Here is a 20,471-nt window from a genome sequence, read left to right on the forward strand (position 1 = left end):
CCTGATTCATTAGAGAAAAGAACAAACCTAGTAAGGTATACTGAATTAATATACAGAAAATAATAATTACAGAATAATTATCAAATCAGGTTATTTATGTTTTTCAAGTTTTTGTGTGTCTCTTTATAAGCATGCTATACAAATTAACCCAGTGCTGTACAAAGGAACTTGAGTAATGTTACTCACATGAACAGCAGTAAGCTGAAAATCTTCAGTCACCAAAAATGCAAGCCTTTCAGCATAAGTAGGAGAAAGTTTTTTTGGTTTTACTTTATTTTTCCCTTTTTTGTCCCTCTATTCTTTATTTTAGGATGTCCCATCTAATCATCCACTTCTAGAATAACTCTAAGTTCAGATTCCTAACTCCACCTCACACACCAATATATTTCAGTTTTAGTCTCCACTGAGAACCAGTGTCATCCCTAAAGACAGATACAGAGATACTAGCCAAAAGTCCCAAAGCAACTTGACCACAGAAAATTACAGACTCTGTTCCACTGTGTAAATCTGTGCCTCAGTCTGAACAGTCACAGCACCAAGAGTTGTTTAAGGCATTGAAAAGACAGTCCCAGGTGAAAAGGCGATAGCAAGAAAACTCAGTGAATCTTTGTACTAACGTTCAATACAGACACCAACAGCTATTTTGCAAGGAGAATGAATTTTAGGCAGCAGCACAGATGAAAATACCCACTACAGACACAATGATATGAGGATGAACTGATGATCTCCACAGGAACCGCATGGGAAATTGCCAAGCCATTAACTATGGTGTGAAATCCAGGTCATGAACAAGCCTTACTGCAAGAATGGGAGCATAAGTGACATAACTGGTGATCTTAACCAAGAGAAATAAATGTTTGACGTCAGGAATGTCAGAGCTCCCTACAGACTCAGAATAGGGTCTGTGATGTGTCTCCTGCTGCTTCATAATCCATAAATGATCTGGAAATGCTGTGAGTAGGTGGCTGATGATACAAAGCCAGTGGGTGTTAAAATAGTAAATTTAACTCAAAGTCCATAGATAAAAAAAAATGGATGAGGAAAAAGCCATTATTGCCATACTTTAAATCCTTTATTACCAGTAATGAAAGAAATCTTGGAGAAGTGGATCATTCTCCAAAAAGATCAGCACAGTGTCAGCTGTCAGCATTTGGGGGAAACTGTCCTGTTCAGAATTTTTAGAAGAATGAGAACAAAGCAGAAAATGGTATTATTCCTCTGAATAAACCCACAGTATGTCCATCTCTTCAATACTGAGCACAGTTTAGTAATTGTGGAAACATAAAGCCACAGAAAGGGCAAGAAGCATGGTGTACCAAAGCTGCACACGAGGTGTTAGAAAGCCTTAACACAAGGAAAAATTAAGCAAGCCAGAGCCTTTCAACCTGGAAAACAAGGGATAATAACAATTAAGTTCTAGACAAGCTGTTACAGCACAGAAAAGGTAAACAGCAATGATTATTTTAAAGTATTCTTAACAGAAATAATAGGGCACCAACTCAAACTGGCAGGCAGCAAGTGGGTTCAAAAGCAAACAAAAGGAAGTTCATTTTCACACAATGCCTAATGATGTTGTGGAACTCATTGCCACGGGATGTTATGGCAGCCAAAAATACAAGTGGGTTTTAAAAAAACGATTAGACAATTTTATGGAAAAAGGTCCATCAAGGTATATCAAAAACAATGATACAGCTGCAGCCTCCAGCTCAGGAAGATCTCTAAACCAGAAACCACTGGAAGCTGGGAGGGTTTACCAAAGGAAGTATCACTCTATACTCGTCCTGTTTTCCATATACAAGTTATTAGCCGTTATCAAGAGGCAGGATATGGGGCTAGACAGACCTTTGCTGTGACTCTTTTGTATTTGACCAATACTCACTGCTGCAAATATAAACACACACCCTGCCAGTCACAGATAACTCCATAAGAAGCTGCTGCAGTTAAAAGATGCACGCTTAGAAGAGTAACATCACATAAAGGACAGCATTTTTTATTTGAGGAGGACCAGAACCAGTTCTTGTATTTAAATTGATGTGTTTCCCAAAGTGGAGTTGTTGTTTTAACCTCCTTTTTATTCCCTTTATTTTTTATTCCTTTTATTTTATATATTTATTTTATTTATTTTTATTGCAGCAAAAGAGGCAACCTCCAACTGAGAACCAGCTCCAAATGTCACCTGTTAGGACTAATGACTCAGCAGTCTGGCAATTCTAGCCCAAATTCCCAGAAAAAAAGTGGAGACAACAGTATTATGCACCACTTTGCCCCAATAAAGGAACTTTCCCCATTACCCAGTCAGTATCCAGCAGTTGGAAATGTATTAATGTGAATAATTTGAGTCAGGATTCAAACCTGTCCTTAGCCATGCCAAGGAACCTGCAATCTTCAAATGAGACAGAACCATGACAAAACAACCTGAGGGTCAGCAAAGCTTCCATGCTCATTTGCACATGATGTTCATTTGCACATATTTGTCCCTGACTTGTTCCCCTAAAGACTGCAGATCTCAATTCTCTCCAAATGGGGGTCTCCATGAGTCAGAGTCAAGCTAGAACAGTTTTACTGTTAATCCGTACTGGGATAATTAAAACCAGCAGATCCATGTTTGACACCAAACTATCAATAACTGGAAGAATTGGAAGGTACTTCCTCATTTCAAAATCACATCATTTATTTAGGCATTCTAAGATCCAAGTAGGCAAGTTCAGAGCTCTATCCTTTAGACCCTTACCTTCATTCTGTCACCAGTTCTAAATGTGTCAAAACCCTACACTTTTATACCTAGTTCTATACCTTGATGGAGATTCTGTTGCCTTCAAGTAGAAATCCTTCCTCAAGGCAGAGCAGTGAGATTCCTCAGGTCAAGCACTCAGGTTTGTTACACACTTAATGCAGTATCCAGCACAAACAGGGTCTACAGCCTGAAGTGGAACTACAAAAGATGATAATAATAATAGTAGCTTAAGTAAAACCAATCAAAGATAAAAACCAATAAACCATCCTCTGCTCCCCTTAAGAAAATTTGTTTATTCACCCCCTCACAAAGGAGGTTGCCCTATTTATCTGCCCGGAGAGCTCAGACATTCCTTGCATGTGCAGCACAGATGGTCACCACACCACAAAAGGCAGAAATGCTCATGGTGGACGTGTCTGGTTTCTGGATATTCAGAAACCTGGTCAGAGCTTCTGCTCCAGCAGGGCTGCTATGCATCCAAAATCCCCAACAAATACAGAAAGCTATCAATATCCTTTGGACAACATCTCTTAGTGGAAAAGGAGACTGTCCAGGGAAAAGGAGCTGAACAGTGATCTTGGTTGTGAGTCTTAATTAATTAATGCACATAGATCATTGTGAGATCCCAAGAAGGGAAGTGCTAAGGAAACAGAAGTATTATTTATTAAAGCTCGAGGCTCTGTTGTTTCTTTATCCCCAGATATTCTTCACGTCTGATTTTGCATTCATGGCCATTGCTACTTCAAATTATTTCAGCTGTCTTGATCTTTTCTTTACCAAATGGAATAGCCCCAGGCAGAGGAAATGCAGTATCTAGTAGCTTGGATACTGGGTTGGCTCATTGCAGTTATTTATCTTATTTTTTTCTAATTTATTTACTGTTCTGATCCCAGTCCTGCTCTTCCTTTGATTTTATAGTCAGATACCAAATGTGGCTGCTCTCTAAGGATAGAAATTGCTCTGACAGTAAATGCTATTAATATTTTTACTACCTCACTAAATACACTTCTATGGCTTGTGGAAGGGGTCTGCAAGTTCTGTTCTAGCAAAATGGGTATAAAAATCATTGCTAATTCTTCTGAAAACTGAAAGAGCAGTTTGGCATTTTGGAAACATTTTAGTTCCCAAGGTGGCCAATACAAACTGTAATCAAAGAAAAAACTTGGGGGGACTGAAAATCAACTGAAACAAAGCAGAGCAGAAAGTTAATTTTGTAGCGCTCTGTTCTGTGACACAAACTGTACATAAGTTTTTGTCCTCCTTTAAGAAATTACTAAGTGAAGAACTGTGTTCTATGTCATACATGAAAAAAATTGCTAAACTTGTTTCTGCTTTTGGAGGAGTCATTCTAGCTTTCAGTACTTAAAATACATCCCTCTTTTTCTTCAAAAATACAGGGTACAAATCTCTGCTTTTTTCCTCAGCTTTGTAAAAACATAAATAAACCAGGAAATTAAAGGCAAAAAAAAAAAAGAAAAAGAGAAAGCTACCTTTCCTACATCTTGTTGTGCCTAAACAGAACATGTTGCACATGTTGCACTAGCTTGTACAATTTCTCAATAAAATGTATGGTGGACACTTCAAAAGCTGACCATAATCAGGAGAGTTAAGTGAGGAATGTCAGCTTGGATGGGGGATTCTGCTGCTTTTGTTATACATTAGTTAAGCACTGAAGGTTTGTGGGTTTTTACTTTATCTTGGATTTTACTGTAGTATAATTGAACTCTGTTACCTTTTTCAGTTTCCTAAGTATTCCACTAAGTGCTTGTGTGGATTTGGGTTGAAGGGTATTGTAGACAGATCCAGAGGAGATTGAAGTCCATGGCAGAGGCCACTGCAGAGTTAGGCTAGTCCTCCACTGCTGAAACTAGGTCTTCCTCTTCCTTCTTAATCCCCCTGGGACCAGCCCTCAGACACGTGCAGAAATAAGGATTCAAAAACATGAATTTGCTATGGATCCACAGGCAAACCTCACACTTACATCAGCAAAACCAGGTTTCACCAAGGAGTGTATTTGATTGTAGCAGGATAATTCACTTTACTTTAATTTTATGCATTAAATTCACAGCCTTTACAGGATTACACCTTTAACAGTAATTCCAGGTTTGGGGTGTTCTGTCAGCTGTGTCTGGCCCCTCCCCATCTTGGACCTCTGTCATTTTCACCAAAGCACAATTTATTTCCTTCAGTTACCTCATCACACCTAAGTCTTCATATACATACTACAGCAATAAAAGCATCATTTTTGTAGGGGGATGCTTGAACTCCTCAGACAGTGGTATCTCCATGTAACCAAACATGATAAACAAATAGTCAACAAATGCCCTTCAGTAGATTTTACTAGCTCTGAAACAGCCTATATTTTTATAAAGATCATGAGTTTAGGCTTCATGTGTCAACACCCCTTTTACGGTCACAGCTCTGACAGGAAAAACTACCCCAAACCCTGTTTAAAAACCAGACTACTCACCCACTGCAGACATATGGGTGGGTGTTTCACATCACAGTATCACAATTTCCTTCTTCACAAGAGAACCCTGCCTGGCTCTGGGGGAAACGACCCACAAGCGACCATTTTAACCCTCCCTCTGGGATGATGTGGGGAGCAGCACCTTACTGAGGAGAAGAGACACCTGCTGAGGGGAGACCCACCATGGTGGGAACACTCTGAGGGGGAGACACCTGCTGAGAGGAGACCCACCATGGCGGGAACACTCTGAGGGGGAGACACCTGCTGAGGGGAGACCCACCATGGCGGGAACACTCTGAGGGGGAGAGACTTTCTAATGGGAGAGACACCTGCTGAGGGGAGACCCATCATGGCGGGAACACTCTGAGGAAGAGGAATCTACAATGGTGGAGACACATTCTGAGGGGAGAGACACATTGCTGGGAGACTCACCATGGGATAGACTTGCTGAGGAAGAGACCTGCTAAGGCGAGAGACACTCTAAGGGGAGACCCACAATGGCAGGAACCCCCTGAGAGGTGGTCCATGGTGTGGCAGACACTTTCTGAGGGGAGAGACCTGCCATGGTGGGAACCCCCTGACAGGAATCCACTGTATGGGAGACACACCCGGTGGGGAGAGACCCACTGAGGAGAGACCCAGCATGGGACAGACTTGCTGAGGGAGCAGATGCACTGAGGAGAGACACACAATGGGGAGATGGACAATGGGGAGAACACACTGAGGTAGAGACACTTTTGGAGGGGAGAGACCTGCTGAGGGAAGACCTACCATGGCAGGAACCCTCTGAGGAGGAATCCACAGTAGGGATAATTCTCTTTGAGGGGAGAGACCCACTATGGCAGGAACCCACATAGGGCAGACACTCTCCAAGAGGAAAGACCTGCTGAGGGGTTAGATCTGCCATGGGACAGACTTTCTGAGGGAAGAGACCTGATGAGGGGACAGACCCACTGAGGGAGTACCCACCAAGATGGGAACCCACTGAAGGAAAATCCACTGCAAGGGAGAGACTTTCTCAGGTGGCAGACCTGCTGAGTTCTCTTCCACATGTGGTAGGTTTGCTGAAGAGAGATCTACTGAGAGAACTTCTGAGAGAAGACTTGCTGAGGGAGGAGACCCTCTAAGAGGAGAGACACGCTTCAGAGATATCTGCTGAAGTAAGAGACCAGGTAAGGGAACAAACCTGCGGAGGGAATACCTGCTGTGGTGGGACCCGCTGAGAAGAGAGAACCTCTAAGAGGATACTCACTCGGGAAGAGACCCCACTGTGGGGATACGCCGTGGGGGAGACCCGCTGAGGTGGACATTACCGATGCCTCAGCTCTGCGCTCTGATGCCACCCGGAGGAGCCGCTGCAGCAGAGCGGGCTGGTGGCTTGGGGGCAGTTTTGGGTGCTTGTGGTTGTTTGTTTGTGGACTGTCTGTCCCCTGGCGGGGCACGGCAGAGAGCACGGGCGACACGCCGCTCCAGCGACACGACAACCCACTCCGCGTCCCGGGCCCACCTGGGTCCCCTCAGCACCCGCCATAGGCCCCCTCAGCACCCGCCGTGGGCCCAGCGCCCCGGGGCGGCGAGGCGCGAGCAGCAGCGCCGCCTGCCGGGCAGGGCGGGGACGCTCCTGCCCTCGGTCGCTCCCGGCCCGCCCGCGCCCGCTTCCCCCCGGTTCCCCCGCCCCGCCCCGCTCCGCTCCGCCCGGCTCCGTCTGTCTGCAGCGCGGCCGCAGCTGCCGGCACAGATACGGTGTCGGCGGGCCGGGAGAGCGCGGAAACACCTGTTTCCAGCATGGGGAAGGTGGGGAGGGAGAGCGAGCGGCGCTGCCCGGCCCCGCCGCGGGCTCCCTCCCCTCCCGGCGGCTGTAACCCGGCCGTACAGCCCGCGGATCGCCTTTCAGAAAGATCGCGTTCCATTTTTACACGTTCGGCTGAAAAACGCGTCTCGACCCTCTCCTCACGTGTTGTTTTTTTCCACCGTGTCCGTTCCGGGGGGTGGTGGGTGGAGGGCACGCCGGGGGCTGAGGCGGTGGCGGCACCGACGGACCTGGGGCTTCCGACAGCCCCAGGGCCACCGACCTACCCGGGGTCTCGGGAGCGACCCGGCCCGTGCGGGGTCTGGGGACGCGGCTGCGGGTCCGGGCAGGGCCGGGAGCGGGGCCGGGGCTGCCGGCGGTGCGGGAGCGGGTGCGTGCGGGGGCTCCATGATTTCATCGTCGGCTGGCGGGGACCTGCCAAGAGCTGTTATGCCTCACTGCGATGTGTAGCTTTTTCCTGCCTTTTTTTTTTTTTTTTTTTCATAATAAAAGAGGGAGTGAAGCGGGCCCCCTTTTTTTTTTTTTTTTTAAGGAAAAAAAAAAAGCCAAATGGATCAGAGAAGGGTGGGGGGGGGGAGGGAAGCAATAGCCAAAGGGGATGCCAGTGAGGTGTGGCTTGCATTTAAATATCCAATATGTCAATGTAAGGGGAGTGTGTACGTATATAAAGTGCAGTTCGCATCCGACGGCGGGACACTGGATCCAGCGATGGGAGGCGCGGGCGGCGCGGGGCCGGGCCGGGGCCGGCAGCGCGGGGCCGGGCGGCCGCAGCCCTCGCTCTGAGCGGCCGCTCTGCCCGCGCCCCCGGGGCCGCTCCGCTCCGCGCCCATGGCCGAGGTGGGCGGCTTCCTGGGCGCGCTGGACCCCGACCTGCACGGCTTTCCCCCCGCGCTGGGCGCCGGGCTGCCCCTCGCCGACTCCCCCGGCTTCCTCAACGAGCGCCTGGGGCAGATCGAGGGGCGGCTGCAGCGGGGCTCCCCCACCGACTTCGCTCACCTCAAGGGCATCCTGCGGCGGCGGCAGCTCTACTGCCGCACCGGCTTCCACCTGGAGATCTTCCCCAACGGCACAGTGCAGGGCACCCGGCAGGACCACAGCCGCTTCGGTAAGGGGCCGGGGGGGATGCCCGAGCAGGTGCCCCGCGCGCACCACTAATTACCCCGCTAATATAAATCATCCCGGGACGGATATAATTGGCCTCCTAAACAAATGCGCTCACTCCCCAGCAATGCGGGAGTTTTTATTTCCAATTTCCTACTCTCCCGGCGCTCAGCCTTTCTGCAGGTGCACTAAAACGTGCCTTCGCAAGAGGGAAAAAAAGAAAAAGTAAAAAAAAAATAAATAATAAAGTAATAAAAGAGGACAGTGAACAGCTTCAGCTATGCCTCTGAAGTTAGCGGTGAGGGAGGCAAAACAGGGACATTCCTCGTTGGAATTTCTTGGAAATTCCTAGGTTGGAAAAAAATTTCTTTTTTTTAGTCGTTTCTTTTTTCTTTCTTTCTTTTTTTTTTTTTAAAAAAAAACCTCCTCCTTCTTTCTGGCGTCTGCAGATATTTCTGAGCTGCTCTCTTTACGTGAGTGACTTTGATTAGAAGAGCGTCCCCCCAAAGCGGGCAGGGATCTGTTGGCTGGAGGGGTGTCAGGAGCTGGGTTTGGGAAGGTTGTTGGAAAGGAAAAGGGGAAGCTGAAGAGGGAGAAACACTTAGGAAAGAAAGAAGATGGAACAATAGGCAGAACACGGTGGATTTACCTTGCTGCCCGGGATACAGTTGGAAGACTGCAGTGCCTGTATCAGTGGCACGTAAGAGCAGTGACCTCTAATGAGACTATATGTAATCTTCAAAAAATGCATCCCAAGCCACAGGCGAAAAGAGTACAGTCAGTCTGAGCACAGTAAGAGAAATTCCCGCTACTCCAGCATCTAGTGCAGGTGTCTGTATAAGCTATCAACAAGTCCCATGCCAGTGATCTCAGCTATGTTGTCAACAGGTTGCAAGACGTGCTTGCTTGCAAGACTTTTTATAGTTTTCAAGTGATTTAACTCCTCGGGGAAAGGAATTATTTTTTTGCCTTTACTTGTTTGCAACCAGTCCGTTCTGATACTCTGGGAAGTGCTGCTGCTGCTATTGTTGGAGGTGTAAGGCAGGTTTTTGGAACAATTGGGGAAGCTTATCTTTCCATAAACACCAGGTGTGTGCATGGCATGTCCCTGCCTAAATCAACAAGAAAGTCATAACCCGCGGGTCAGAGTCAGGTACTAATATGCTCATGGGGCAAGCGTTCTTTAATTACCTCCTGAAAACACCCATCTTTTAACCTTTCATGCTGCAGTATACGATGGGTTTCCACGTTCAAAGAGTTGAAAGCAAACCCATTGCATCTGGTTGGTTTTAGTTCAAGCTGCCACGTAGTGTTTCTAGTCTATCAGTTCTTTTTCCTTACCTTTGTAGAACTAAACAGCCAGTTTCAAATGGCAGCATTTGTCTCAGGTCCATTTTCTGTAAAGATTGAGTAAAAGAAGTGTATTTTCAAACTCGGAAAAAACGTGTTAGACATGCTAAAACTTTTCATGGATTTTGCACACTGAAGCTTAAGTCACACAGTGCTTTCAATAAATTGAAACATTGGCATTCCCTAAGTGTTTTAGCAGTCCGCATCCAGCTCCGTAAACTAGACCAGACTTCAGATATTATAGTTTTCTGCTTCAGGGTTTTCCCAGAGGCAGTGTAAAATAAATAGTTATTTGTTGTAATTGCAAGACAAAGCCCCAAAGGATTAGACTGGAATCCTTGCGTTCAGATCAAGTTGGACTAAGCCTTGCTTCAGCAGAGACTCAAAGCAATAACGTATTGGCACACAGTATTCACCATCTGCGTTCAGTAGCCATGAATATTTAAATTCCAATGTTACTGGTATGGTTTGTATTAGGATGTCATGTATCGATGCATTCCTAAATTTTGCATGCAACAGTCAGAGAGAAGTAACTTATAACAGGAATAGGAAGCCTGAGTGATTCTGGGGACTCCAGAGCTGTGGTGAGGGATGCAGAGGTAGATGAAGGGTTCAGGAAAGTCCTTTAAAGCTGCCTTAAATCTTGAGGCATCTGGAGAAATACTTAGAAATCCAGGATCAAGCCCATGGGACTGGAAGGTGCTGGCTGGTACCATGAGCAGATAATTCAGGTGCTCCATGGATGGCTGCGATGCCACAGCCCGGGCACGTGTCCAGCTGCAGGTGGGATGTCGGGTAGAACCAGACTTGGCATCCCCCTCTCTTAATTTGGAAAGGATTCAGGAATAGACAAGCAGTATCTGCACCCTCCCATGCACAGCCATCCCAAAAGCTGCCAGATGTGCAAGACATCCACATCTTCCAGAGAGGAAAATAGCCAAAGCCCTGTTTTGCTATTGCAATGCTATGCAGAACAGACTCCCAAGGTACCAACAGTTAGGGTTAAAAGAAGAGGTTCTTTTGTACCACAGCATTTGTGGGTGTGACTGTAGGGGACAGGGGAGGTACTGGCATCATCCACCCACACTGCCTGAGCAATCACAGGAACTACTGCTTCTCATCTGTCAAGGACTGGAGCCTTCCTAAATCACACCTGTCTTCTGGAATGTGATATTTTATACTTGTAAAAACACAGATTCTTGCAAGAACAATGGAGCTCAGCTTATTTTTCCTAGAGGAGCTTTAATGCAAAATGTGGAAAAGCCCTCTAGGTTTGTTGGAAGGAAGCTCATTCTCGCACTATGGAAGTGCCCAGATTCACTCTCTGAACCGGCAGCTCTGGCAAGGTCACTCCCAAATGAAAAAAGTCTTTTCCAAAATGTATCTCTCTCACTGCATCTGCTCAGAACCTTCCTCTACGAAAAATAAAGGACAGTCAAAACCTGGAGGGGATCTGGACTGACATTAGTACCCTTATGACAATTCTTCTCAGAATGAAACTGAGAGAAATTTGCCAGGAAAATCCCCGTCAGGAGGAACTGCTCCTTTTCTGCCTCACATCTCTTTTACAGCAGCATTAAAGATGTGAACCCAATGGTGCTACTCACTGCAGTGGAGGAGAGAAAGAGGCCTTGAGGTTGCAGACAAATCAAGGCAGAAAACAAAGCTCTTCTGGGGTACAAACCTGCTCATGGATATGTTACACAGACTCCTAGAGAAGCTGCTGAGACCTCCAGAGAAAGTTTGGCTGTAATTTTGACATTCAGACCATAGTGCACCTGTTGCTGAACAGTTGTTGAGGTTTTTAGCCGAAGCTTTAGGTTTGTAGCCATTAATACAACATCTGATGTTTCTGTACCCCAGCTCCTGAATACAGTCATGTAAGAAGAGACAGGTGCAGGGGGCTGAATTATTTTTTGAGGGATGGTTTAGAGTAAGGCGAGAGTGTGTGGGCCCTGCCATGGCAAAGCTCAGGAGATTATCCAGTGCTTTGGTGGTAAATGAATCCAGTCAGAGTCTTAATCAAATCTCTCCAAGTCTTATCTGGAAAGACTCAAGGAACAAAGAGAAGGAATAATCGAAGTAAGGAAAAAAAAGAGGCAAGTCCTGGGGGAAAGAAAAAAAGAAAGCAAAAGAAAAAAACAAAAGCATGTTCTACCACAAAAACACACCGCTACAATTGGAAAGAGAATTCTTGAGCTGGCCCCAGTGGCCACTCCCTGTGCTGCTGGAGATCAGATGTACGAAGCTGCAATTTTGTCTAGAATTGGAGTGAGTTAAGGACAGGATGGATATCCGCCCACATATTTTCAGCCTTTTACTCTGTCTCCTGACTTTTGTGGGCTCAAGTTACGTTCTTAATGCTCTTTCAACATAGTCATCTTCCATGCATGTCTCCAAGTGCCCCTCAGAGATCATAAAAAGGGATGTTGTCAGAAGAGATTGTCATGGGCACACCTTGAAAAAAATTTTGTTTGCAAAACCTAGGTTTGCCCAACCTGCAGCAGGTAAGGGATGTCTCATTCCTGCTCAGAGAGGAAGGCTGATGCTGCATCTGGCTTGGTCCTTCCCAGGTCTTTGGAGACCTGGATTCACGTGCCTCATCCAGAGCATGCATGTGGGCATACTCAAAAAAAGATCTGGGTTCCCCTCTACCTTAGACATGCCTCAGTTTCTCAATGGAACCAGCAACATTTTCTTGCTTCCCAGAAGTGACAGGAGACAAAAAAAGTGCTGCTGCTGAGGGCTGTCTCTATACCTACAGGAAGGTTCATCTACCATTTTCCAGTTACCTGATATGTTTCATTTAAATATTCCTTTGTCTCCAGCCTGGAAAAGGCTCCCTCATTCCTGGGTGTATCTCTGTACTCCTGTTTTACTTCTTGCACTCCCTGTAGTTGTCCATCTTCCCTCACTCTCTCCTTTTCAAAGAGCAGCTGTGGTAATTTCTGATCTGTGGATGGGAAAATCACCCAGCAGTTCAGTAACTCCCTTGTGTCAGAGCTGGTGGGTAGTGAAGGGAGGAAATCACCCCTCATCCTGCACCTCTCTCCTCCCTGTTTGGGATTCTTTTCAGCTAAGAAACCACAACAATTACCAAGAAGAGCAGAGCCAGGGTCTGTGCCTGTCTGACTTGGAAAGGCTGCCTTCCCTGCGTGTGCTGCCTGTTCCTGGTTTCTGCAGGCAGGATGTGTCTCCAGGCCAGGATGTGTAGCTGGGCATATTTCAGCCTGTAAAATGTCTGCTCTGGTCCATAAAGTGTGTTTTTTGGTGTTTGCTTCCCAGTTTGTCTCCAGGCCTCGATGCTCCCAAGTTTGTATTCCATGTCCCCTAGCACCTGCTGGTTTCAGGGAGGGCTGGATTAGATGCACAAGCCCCAGAGTAGGCAGGGGAAAGGAGGATGGAAGGTCTGATGGAAGGTAGGAATTCCTGCAGCATCTTAGCTGCCAGCACCTGAGGATGAGTCTGTGCTGCACAAAGGGGGTCAGGGCTGTCCTATATTTAGGCGGTGATGCGGTGTCATCTGAGAGTTGCCACAACCATCTCCAGGCTGTGGGGTGACCCAGAGCTGTGGCTGCCACTGAAGTCATCTGGCTCAGGTGGCAGCTTGTCACATGGTGGCTTTAAACCAAGGCAATACTTTTAAGAGGGGCCCTGGGAGGTAACCTGATCAGAGCATCAATTGCCCAGGGCTGGAGCAATATTAGGGAGCTATATTAGGAGAGCTGGAGCCACGCTAAAGGTTAGAGCAATTTTCCTCTCCAGTCAATGGAGACATGCAGTCATCAGATGAGATGAGGAAAACCCTCTTCCTTCTGCCTCCCAGCTAATTAATCTTGCAATGGACACTGGTAAAACTGCCTGTGAACTCTGCATAAGTAATATGTGAAATCCATAATAACACAGTCTCACCACTGCCTTCAGGAAGTCTTCCTGGGAAGTTTGAACACTTGTGGTGTTGGGTAGGGGCTGTTTGTTTTTAAGTGCTTCACCAAAGGTTCTCCTCTTACAAGTCTTTCTCCCATTGAAACAGCTGTGGCTGTGGGGGTGCAGCAGCCAGACCCTGCTATTTCTTTACACAGGAAATGAGGCTGCTCCTCATTTTTAAAGTATCTGACACCATCATAGCAGGCTGCAGCCCATGGGTAAAGCAGTTGCTCTTGTAGAGCTGGGGATGGCTGGGACAGATGTTTCTGGACTGGGAAGAGGCTGGTAGGAAGCTGGGACAGGCAGCAGGACGCAGAGGGCAGGAGGGGGTTCTGGCAGTAACAGTGGCAAGAGGTGACAGAGAAAGGACTGGCAGTGCCATGGCTCTGAGAGCTGCAGAGGAAAACACAATTTTTACCCATGTGCTTTGAAGCTGGATTTTATCCCTATAGCTTGTATATACATTTTGGGTTGGCAAGAATCCCATTGGAATGCCAGGATGAAGATAGTCCTCACAGACATCTCTTCTAGTGCTTTTCACTTCTTTTTACTGAATCCATGACTTTAAAACCTGTGGGACAATCATGTTATTCCAGAAGACAAAATCACACTCCTTTTGGTGAAGAACAAAACCCTGCATGGTAACAGCCTTCTGACGTTGCTAGTGGCTAGGCACAAGTTTCTACATCTGTCTTCTTGGTGATAATTATGAAAAAAATCCAAACCCAAACCAACAAAACCTTGCAAAGCTTTTCTCATTAGCAAAGATAATCCCTCTTGGGCAACTCAAATTGACAATGCTGGGGAGAGGCCCAGACTAGAAATTAGAAGATTGCACGCAGATGGGACTATAGAGTTAAGAATTGTATTGTTACTGGGAATGGCTGGGGGTTTTTTTGTTGCTGGAGCCTGGTGTCATTTTTTTCCTCTGTATGACTTGCAGTTCTTTTCTTTTTTAGGGATTTTGGAGTTTATTAGCCTAGCAGTGGGGCTGGTGAGCATCCGTGGGGTGGACTCCGGACTCTACCTCGGCATGAATGAGAGAGGCGAGCTCTATGGGTCGGTAAGTTCAGACTGGGCTGATTCCATCCTGTCCCACAGCCAGCTCTGCAGACTGTGGCCTCAGCTGTGTCACCAGCTGCTCTGTCACAGGTCCCCCATGTCCTTGGGGTGCCACTGATCTTCATCCTGCCCTTGATGCCACTGCTGTTTTAATATAAATATAGGAAATTTGGTTTGAGGGAGGATTCAGTCCTGCTGTGAGAGCCCACCGTGGTGCCCAGCCCCCAGACATCACACTGAGGTTTTGCCTTTCAGATATGGTGTGGCAATGGCCAGGTAAAGGCAGGGGGGCATTTGGTATAAAGCCAGGAACTGTTTATATGTTTTCACAGCCTGAGTAACACATCAGTTGTATTCTCCTCATGGTCAGATCTGCACCTATCTGCAGGTCTTACGTTTATATTACAGCTCTTTAACAACAGAAGCTCAAACTGTGACCTGAGTGTTATTGTAAAATTATCTGTAACTCCTTTTAGAAGTTTAGGGCTGCTGCTCATGATTTTCTAGAAGTACCCTTTTCAGGCTAAAATTTTCCATGTTTTGACTAAAAACCCCAAGTGTAAACTCATTAAGTGTTATGACTTACGGTCAAAATGCCAGATCTTAACTGCTGGGTAAAGGTGCTTCCTACAGGTTAATTTAACTCAATTCCTAATTATTTAGATAAATTAAGGGCAGATCACAGTAAAAATAAAATTAAATAAAATAAACCAGTTTTAAACCAAAGCAGAAGGCAGAACTTCCTCTCACCATCAGATAAGCCTCAGTGTACAAGTTAAAACTCATATACTGTGCATACACAGAAGCTGTTAAAAAATCTTCGCTTGGCAAACAGTAAACTACAAGTTTAGCTCATTTTTCCTTCTCCCATTTCCACCTGAGACTGCCACAGACCCTTAAACCATTTAAGACACAGTTGCTGATGTTTATGTGAGATAGTTGCCAGAGAAGCTGTGGCTGCCCCCTCCCTGCAAGTGTCCAAGGCCAGATTGGATAGGGATTGGAGCAACATGGGATAATGGAATGTGTCCCAGGGATGAGCTTTAAGGTCCCTTCCAACCCAAACCATTCTCTGATTCTCTGATTATCAAATACTTCATGCACCAATAACTGTTCTTTTCCCACCTCATTTCTGTAACACCTTCTACCCTGCACAGCAGTTAAATGCAGAGCCAGTGGTTAAATTAAAAATGTGCAAAACAGAAAAAAGAAAAATCACCAGGATTCCATAAAACACAAAATCTCCTGAAACACGCTTCAGAAAGCAGAGCTGGAGCAGCACCTCTCCTGTCAAGCTCTAAGGCTGCTCAGCAGCTCCTGGAGTTTCAGCTTTCACTTGTGCCTGCTGGAGAACATGAACCATGTGTCCCCCCATCTTTTACTTCAAACCCTGCAGCTCTGATTGTGAGTCGAGTTTCATGATGGGTTAATTAAATTCTAGAGCCCATGTTCATGTTACAACACAGGAACAGAAACAGAGTAGCATTTTATGGCACTGAATCTGGAAACAGGATTGACCTGAGGACAGTCCTGCCTGTGACAGGAGGTTGTAGCAAGGTGATCTTTAGGTTTGTTTCCAACCCAAACCATTCTGAGATCTTGTGCACCAGGCAGGACACTGCAGGGACACACTCAAAAGGCTGCTCCAAACTGTGCCGGCGTCACGAGCCAGGTCCCCAAATAACCCTGGAGTTTTAAAATCTGGGACACGTGGGTTGTACAATGATGGCTTTTGGAACTCAAAAGCCACTACAGTATTCTTAATTAAAGGTCCATAAAACAGTGCCTGACAACAGCATTAGCATTACAATGGTATTTTGGGAGATCACAGTACAGCGGTATTTTTAAATTTTCAGCAAGTTTATTATTTCCCTCTGTGCCAATTTTGCCTGATGCCCTGTGTTGATGCAGCCAGAGCCAGCCATCCCCACAGCGACACGTGGAGTCCCCTCGGGACACAGAGCTTTTCAGCCTGTCCCTGTTGACCTCGTGCCAACATTTCTGTAAAGCTTCCCAAGGGTTTCAGAAATGCCACTAATACTTAAGGCAGCAAAAGTCATGGGCAGCACCTTGCCTGCTGCCTGTCTGGTGTCAGGTTCAGTGGGGACATCCCAGGGCTTGGAAAGGAATAAATCACACCCTGCAGAGTCACCCCAGACTCGCCAAACATTTTCCACAAACACTGTACTCCAAACTACCCAGTGCAGCACGGGGGAATGGGGGCAAAGCAGCAGCCAGAGTTCAGCCAGTCATCAGGTTCCAACATATTCCAAGTAGATGGCATCTGAGAGGAGGGAAAAAGCCCAGCCTGTATTTATTGACAGTTCTGGGAAGAGAAGCCCATGGTTCCCTGGGTCTCAGATGGCCAAGGCTGTGAGCCTAGGAGGGCTCACAACTCACCTCAGGCTTTATTTAATTAGCAGCAAAACATTGAAAACAGGTTCTGGGCACAGGTGAGCTCCTGGATTGTGTTACAAAACACATCTAGGCAGTAACGTTTACTGAGCACTCCGTGTGCCACAGAGGGGACACATTCCCTGCCCAGATAGTTTACAGTGGAGGGACAGTGGCTGTAATATTAGAGCACGCTACATTTGCAGGCTGCCCTTCAGCTGAAAGGGCTCCCAGTCACCCTGGCAGTACCGGGATGGGATGGGATGGGATGGGATGGGATGGGATGGGATGGGATGGGATGGGATGGCTGGACCCACTGTGACAGCACAGCAGGGCTGGTAAAGCCACCTGTGTCCTCATGGGGCAGAGGGACAGCCTTGCTCCCCACTGCAGCCTGGCACATCCCTGTACTGGCACTTGGAGATGGGAGGGAGAGAAGGAGCACTGGACATGAACAAAAAGTCCATCGTCAAACAGCCACTGCCAAGAGCCCCCACCTGTAAGGGCTGGATGGGAAGGCTGTCTGTGGCTGGGGTGACACCAGTGCAATCTGTCCTGCCACACACGTGGCATCCCTGCGTGGGATGCACCAGCCACACACCCTCATCACATCATCTGTCATCATCCTAAACCTTCCCTGGGGTCTGATGTCCCGCGTCCCTCTGGGTCTTGATACAGCCTCCCATCACAGCTCACTGACACTCCAGCAGGTGAAATCCTGAGCAATGCTTTCGTTCCCAGCTCAGTGCATCCAACTGTGTGCCCTGAACTTCCAAAGCACATAACAATAATCAACTTGCTCCTATTTTCCTGTTTAGACCCTTCAGATGTGCTGCCTGCTGCTTCTCTTACCCAAAAGAGGGGATTTGGGGTGTTTGGTACCTTGGAGGGGTCTGCTACAGGGGGACATGTCCCTGCCTGGTGGTATGACCACCCCAGCAAGCTCAAACTCATACCTGGGCAGGTTTGGAGCTCTGCTGTGTGCCTGTCTGATTTATTATTCATGGAGCACCTTTGCAAAATCCACACCCACATTCTCCTGCTTTATCTTCTTCCTACTCCAAGAAGTCCTTGGGTCTTGTGCCCAAGGACATCTCATGTCATGTCAAGGACATCTCATCCCCACAGTCCTCATCCTCAGGGGAGCCAGGAGAAGGCAGCTGGGAAAAGGCTAGAAAAACAAAGGAAGGGTGACAATGTCTTCTCCTTTACCTTTCTGACACGAGTGTCTCTTTGTTCCCCTGCTGCGCTGCCCACGGCAGAAGAAGCTCACCCGGGAGTGCGTTTTCCGCGAGCAGTTTGAGGAGAACTGGTACAACACTTATGCCTCCACCCTGTACAAGCACCCCGACTCGGAGCGCCAGTACTACGTGGCCCTCAACAAGGACGGCTCCCCCCGCGAGGGGTACAGGACTAAGAGACACCAGAAATTCACCCACTTCTTACCCCGGCCTGTGGACCCTGCCAAAATCCCTGCCATGTACAGAGACCTCTTCCACTACAGGTGATGGTTCCTGCAGTGTCAGTGTACATACTTGGGCTCCCAAGCTTTTTCCCAGAGCACTCTATTAATAGTCATTCCATCATTCCTGTAAGCGTAGATGACCTAGGGAAGCACTTACATTGAATTCAGACACTGCTGTTCCTCCTTGTTTCCAGTGTATATCGAACCTGGGTTATTTGTGGGGCGGGGGTAGGGGAAGGGAGGGAACCCTACATTTAATCTTCCATTTTTGTTCACTTTCGTTACCCGGTTGCTACAAGAGAGGCTGAATATTCAATGTTACGGTTGCTTAAAGGAACGAGCAGGTCAGCAAACCTGATCACTGGGGAAAAGAAAGCCCCAGAACAACCTAAAAATGAAGAGAAGAAAAGAAAACAAAGACCACAGAACTGCTGCAGATGCTGCTGCTGAGCTGGGATAACTTCCTGCTATGGAAAAGCCTTTGAGTGGTGCCCTGCTTAAGCAGCCCAGGAATTTGCTACATGAATGATGCTCCATGGACTGGTCCTGATTTGTGGGGTTCTTCCTGCTGTTGGGGTGGGAATGGGGCAAGGAACATTATTCAGATGTAAGCATGGATACTGTGCATAAGGACAAAACTATTTATAAAATGTATATGATATTTATTTTATATATTTATTTATTTCAAAATAATTTTATTTTTAATGAGAGATGCTATGACCGGATTTTCATCAGGAAGAATAAGGTCCTACTGAAACAGGAAAAAAAATGAGTTTTAAGAGCTTATCGGCAATAAAATTGTCTTTATATTGTAGATTTCTTGCTAGCCCTTTTTTTTTGGCACTCTTCAACAACTAACCCAGTATTTCCCCAGCAATATGAACAATAAATCCACCTCTAAAAGGGCTTTGTGCAGTAAAGATGAATTACCTAAGCCCCAAACTCTTGCAGGAAGATGACATCAAATCACAGCTCTGGGAAGCGCCAGCTCGGTCTCCTTGGGGCGTGAGGCATCCCCGTGGATTTACCATCCTGCCCAAAGCCAAGAGGACAAACATTTGGAGAATCTGCTGTGTTTTGGATGGACACATCATTCCTGCAATAAAACCAGCACATCTTGCATGAGATTTACCTGCAGCACCGTGAAAAATCCGTGGAGAAATAGAAAGCAACAACAGGAATTCTGAACCCCTCACTTTAAGGCAATTACGGTGGATGAGGATCATCCCTGCAGACAGTGCTGCGATGTTCTGGCTGTGACATTTTCCTCTGCAGAAGCTGCCTGGTCCCACAGTCCTGTCACCTTTCCTCTGCCTCCAGCTGGGCTCAGCAAACCCAGTGACATTTGGCAGCCCTGAGCCAGCCCCATATTCGCAGCTGGTGCCCAGCAGTGCCAGGGAGCTGCAACCCTCCTCCAGTCAGTCAGACCAGGGACACTCATGGGGGAGGCTTGGCTGTGCCAGCACAGGCCCTCAAGTGACACTCGTGCCACATATCTGCCCTTGCTGCCTGCTTGGGATGTCACAGAGCTGCAGGGAAAGCTTCCAGCAGTGATGCCAGTTCATGTTTTGTCCCCTGGGAGCAGGAGCATGGTGTGGCTGCAGAGGCACAGGCACTTTGCAGCACAAGGAGAGGCCGACGGCCATCAGGGTTCTCTGGAGTGTGCAAAACCCTGGACAACTCCAGCTGTGGTGGCTCTGGGTTTTCTTTATCACAACTGCTTTGTCCACAGTGTTGTATCTTAACTTCCTCCTTACAAAACAGTCATGGTAAAACCTCAGCTCCTTCATCTTCAGCCTGTGAATCCCCAGGACATTTCCACTGACCTGGAGATGATCCACACCAGCTTCTTCATGAGCTGCATCACTGATGGAGCAGCAGCCCTAGAGCCAGCTCTGCTCCCGGCTGTCTCTCGCCCTCTCTGCCACCTCCCATGTCCCTGCCACGTCCCTTCGTTGTCCCAGCGGGTCCGGCAGCCACCAGACGACAGGCTGGGGTTGGCAATGAGGAGATTACAGGAGCTTTACCTTCAATGATCCAGACATGAAGGAATTTAATCCCGTGTTTGAAATAAAAAGAGTTTATTTAGCTTCTTCCTCTGAGTCACTGCCGAAACATCTCATCCCCGGCTGCTGTGTCGGGAGCTCGCTCGCTCACG

The 20,471-nt window shown here is 47.2% G+C and overlaps 1 protein-coding gene and 2 long non-coding RNA genes across 3 annotated transcripts in view; 1 reads left to right on the forward strand and 2 right to left on the reverse strand.

The window, feature by feature from the left end:
- Window positions 1–6,799, reverse strand: part of LOC147650501 (uncharacterized) — a 33,697-nt gene extending 26,898 nt beyond the window's left edge. Inside the window, exons 1-3 of the long non-coding RNA XR_015276172.1 lie at window positions 6,457–6,799; window positions 4,467–4,642; window positions 2,794–2,932 (exon numbers count right to left, since the gene is read on the reverse strand). This is a non-coding gene — a long non-coding RNA (uncharacterized LOC147650501). The remainder of the gene's footprint in view (window positions 1–2,793; window positions 2,933–4,466; window positions 4,643–6,456) is intronic.
- A 903-nt stretch (window positions 6,800–7,702) lies between these two features.
- FGF16 (fibroblast growth factor 16) lies at window positions 7,703–19,127 on the forward strand. Its single transcript, XM_023926734.2, has 3 exons — window positions 7,703–8,119; window positions 14,352–14,455; window positions 18,111–19,127. The coding sequence occupies exons 1-3, from the start codon at window positions 7,843–7,845 to the stop codon at window positions 18,354–18,356; spliced, it is 627 nt and encodes a 208-aa protein (XP_023782502.1). The 5' UTR covers window positions 7,703–7,842; the 3' UTR covers window positions 18,357–19,127.
- Window positions 18,955–19,530, reverse strand: LOC147650502 (uncharacterized). Its single transcript, XR_015276176.1, has 3 exons — window positions 19,446–19,530; window positions 19,244–19,345; window positions 18,955–19,064 (listed from the first exon to the last, which is right to left on the reverse strand). It is a non-coding gene; the product is annotated as an uncharacterized LOC147650502 (long non-coding RNA).
- Window positions 19,531–20,471: the final 941 nt, after the last annotated feature.

This window comes from Cyanistes caeruleus, chromosome 14 (genome assembly GCF_971803275.1).
Source record: "Cyanistes caeruleus chromosome 14, bCyaCae1.hap1.1, whole genome shotgun sequence".
Taxonomy (NCBI): Eukaryota; Metazoa; Chordata; class Aves; order Passeriformes; family Paridae; genus Cyanistes; species Cyanistes caeruleus.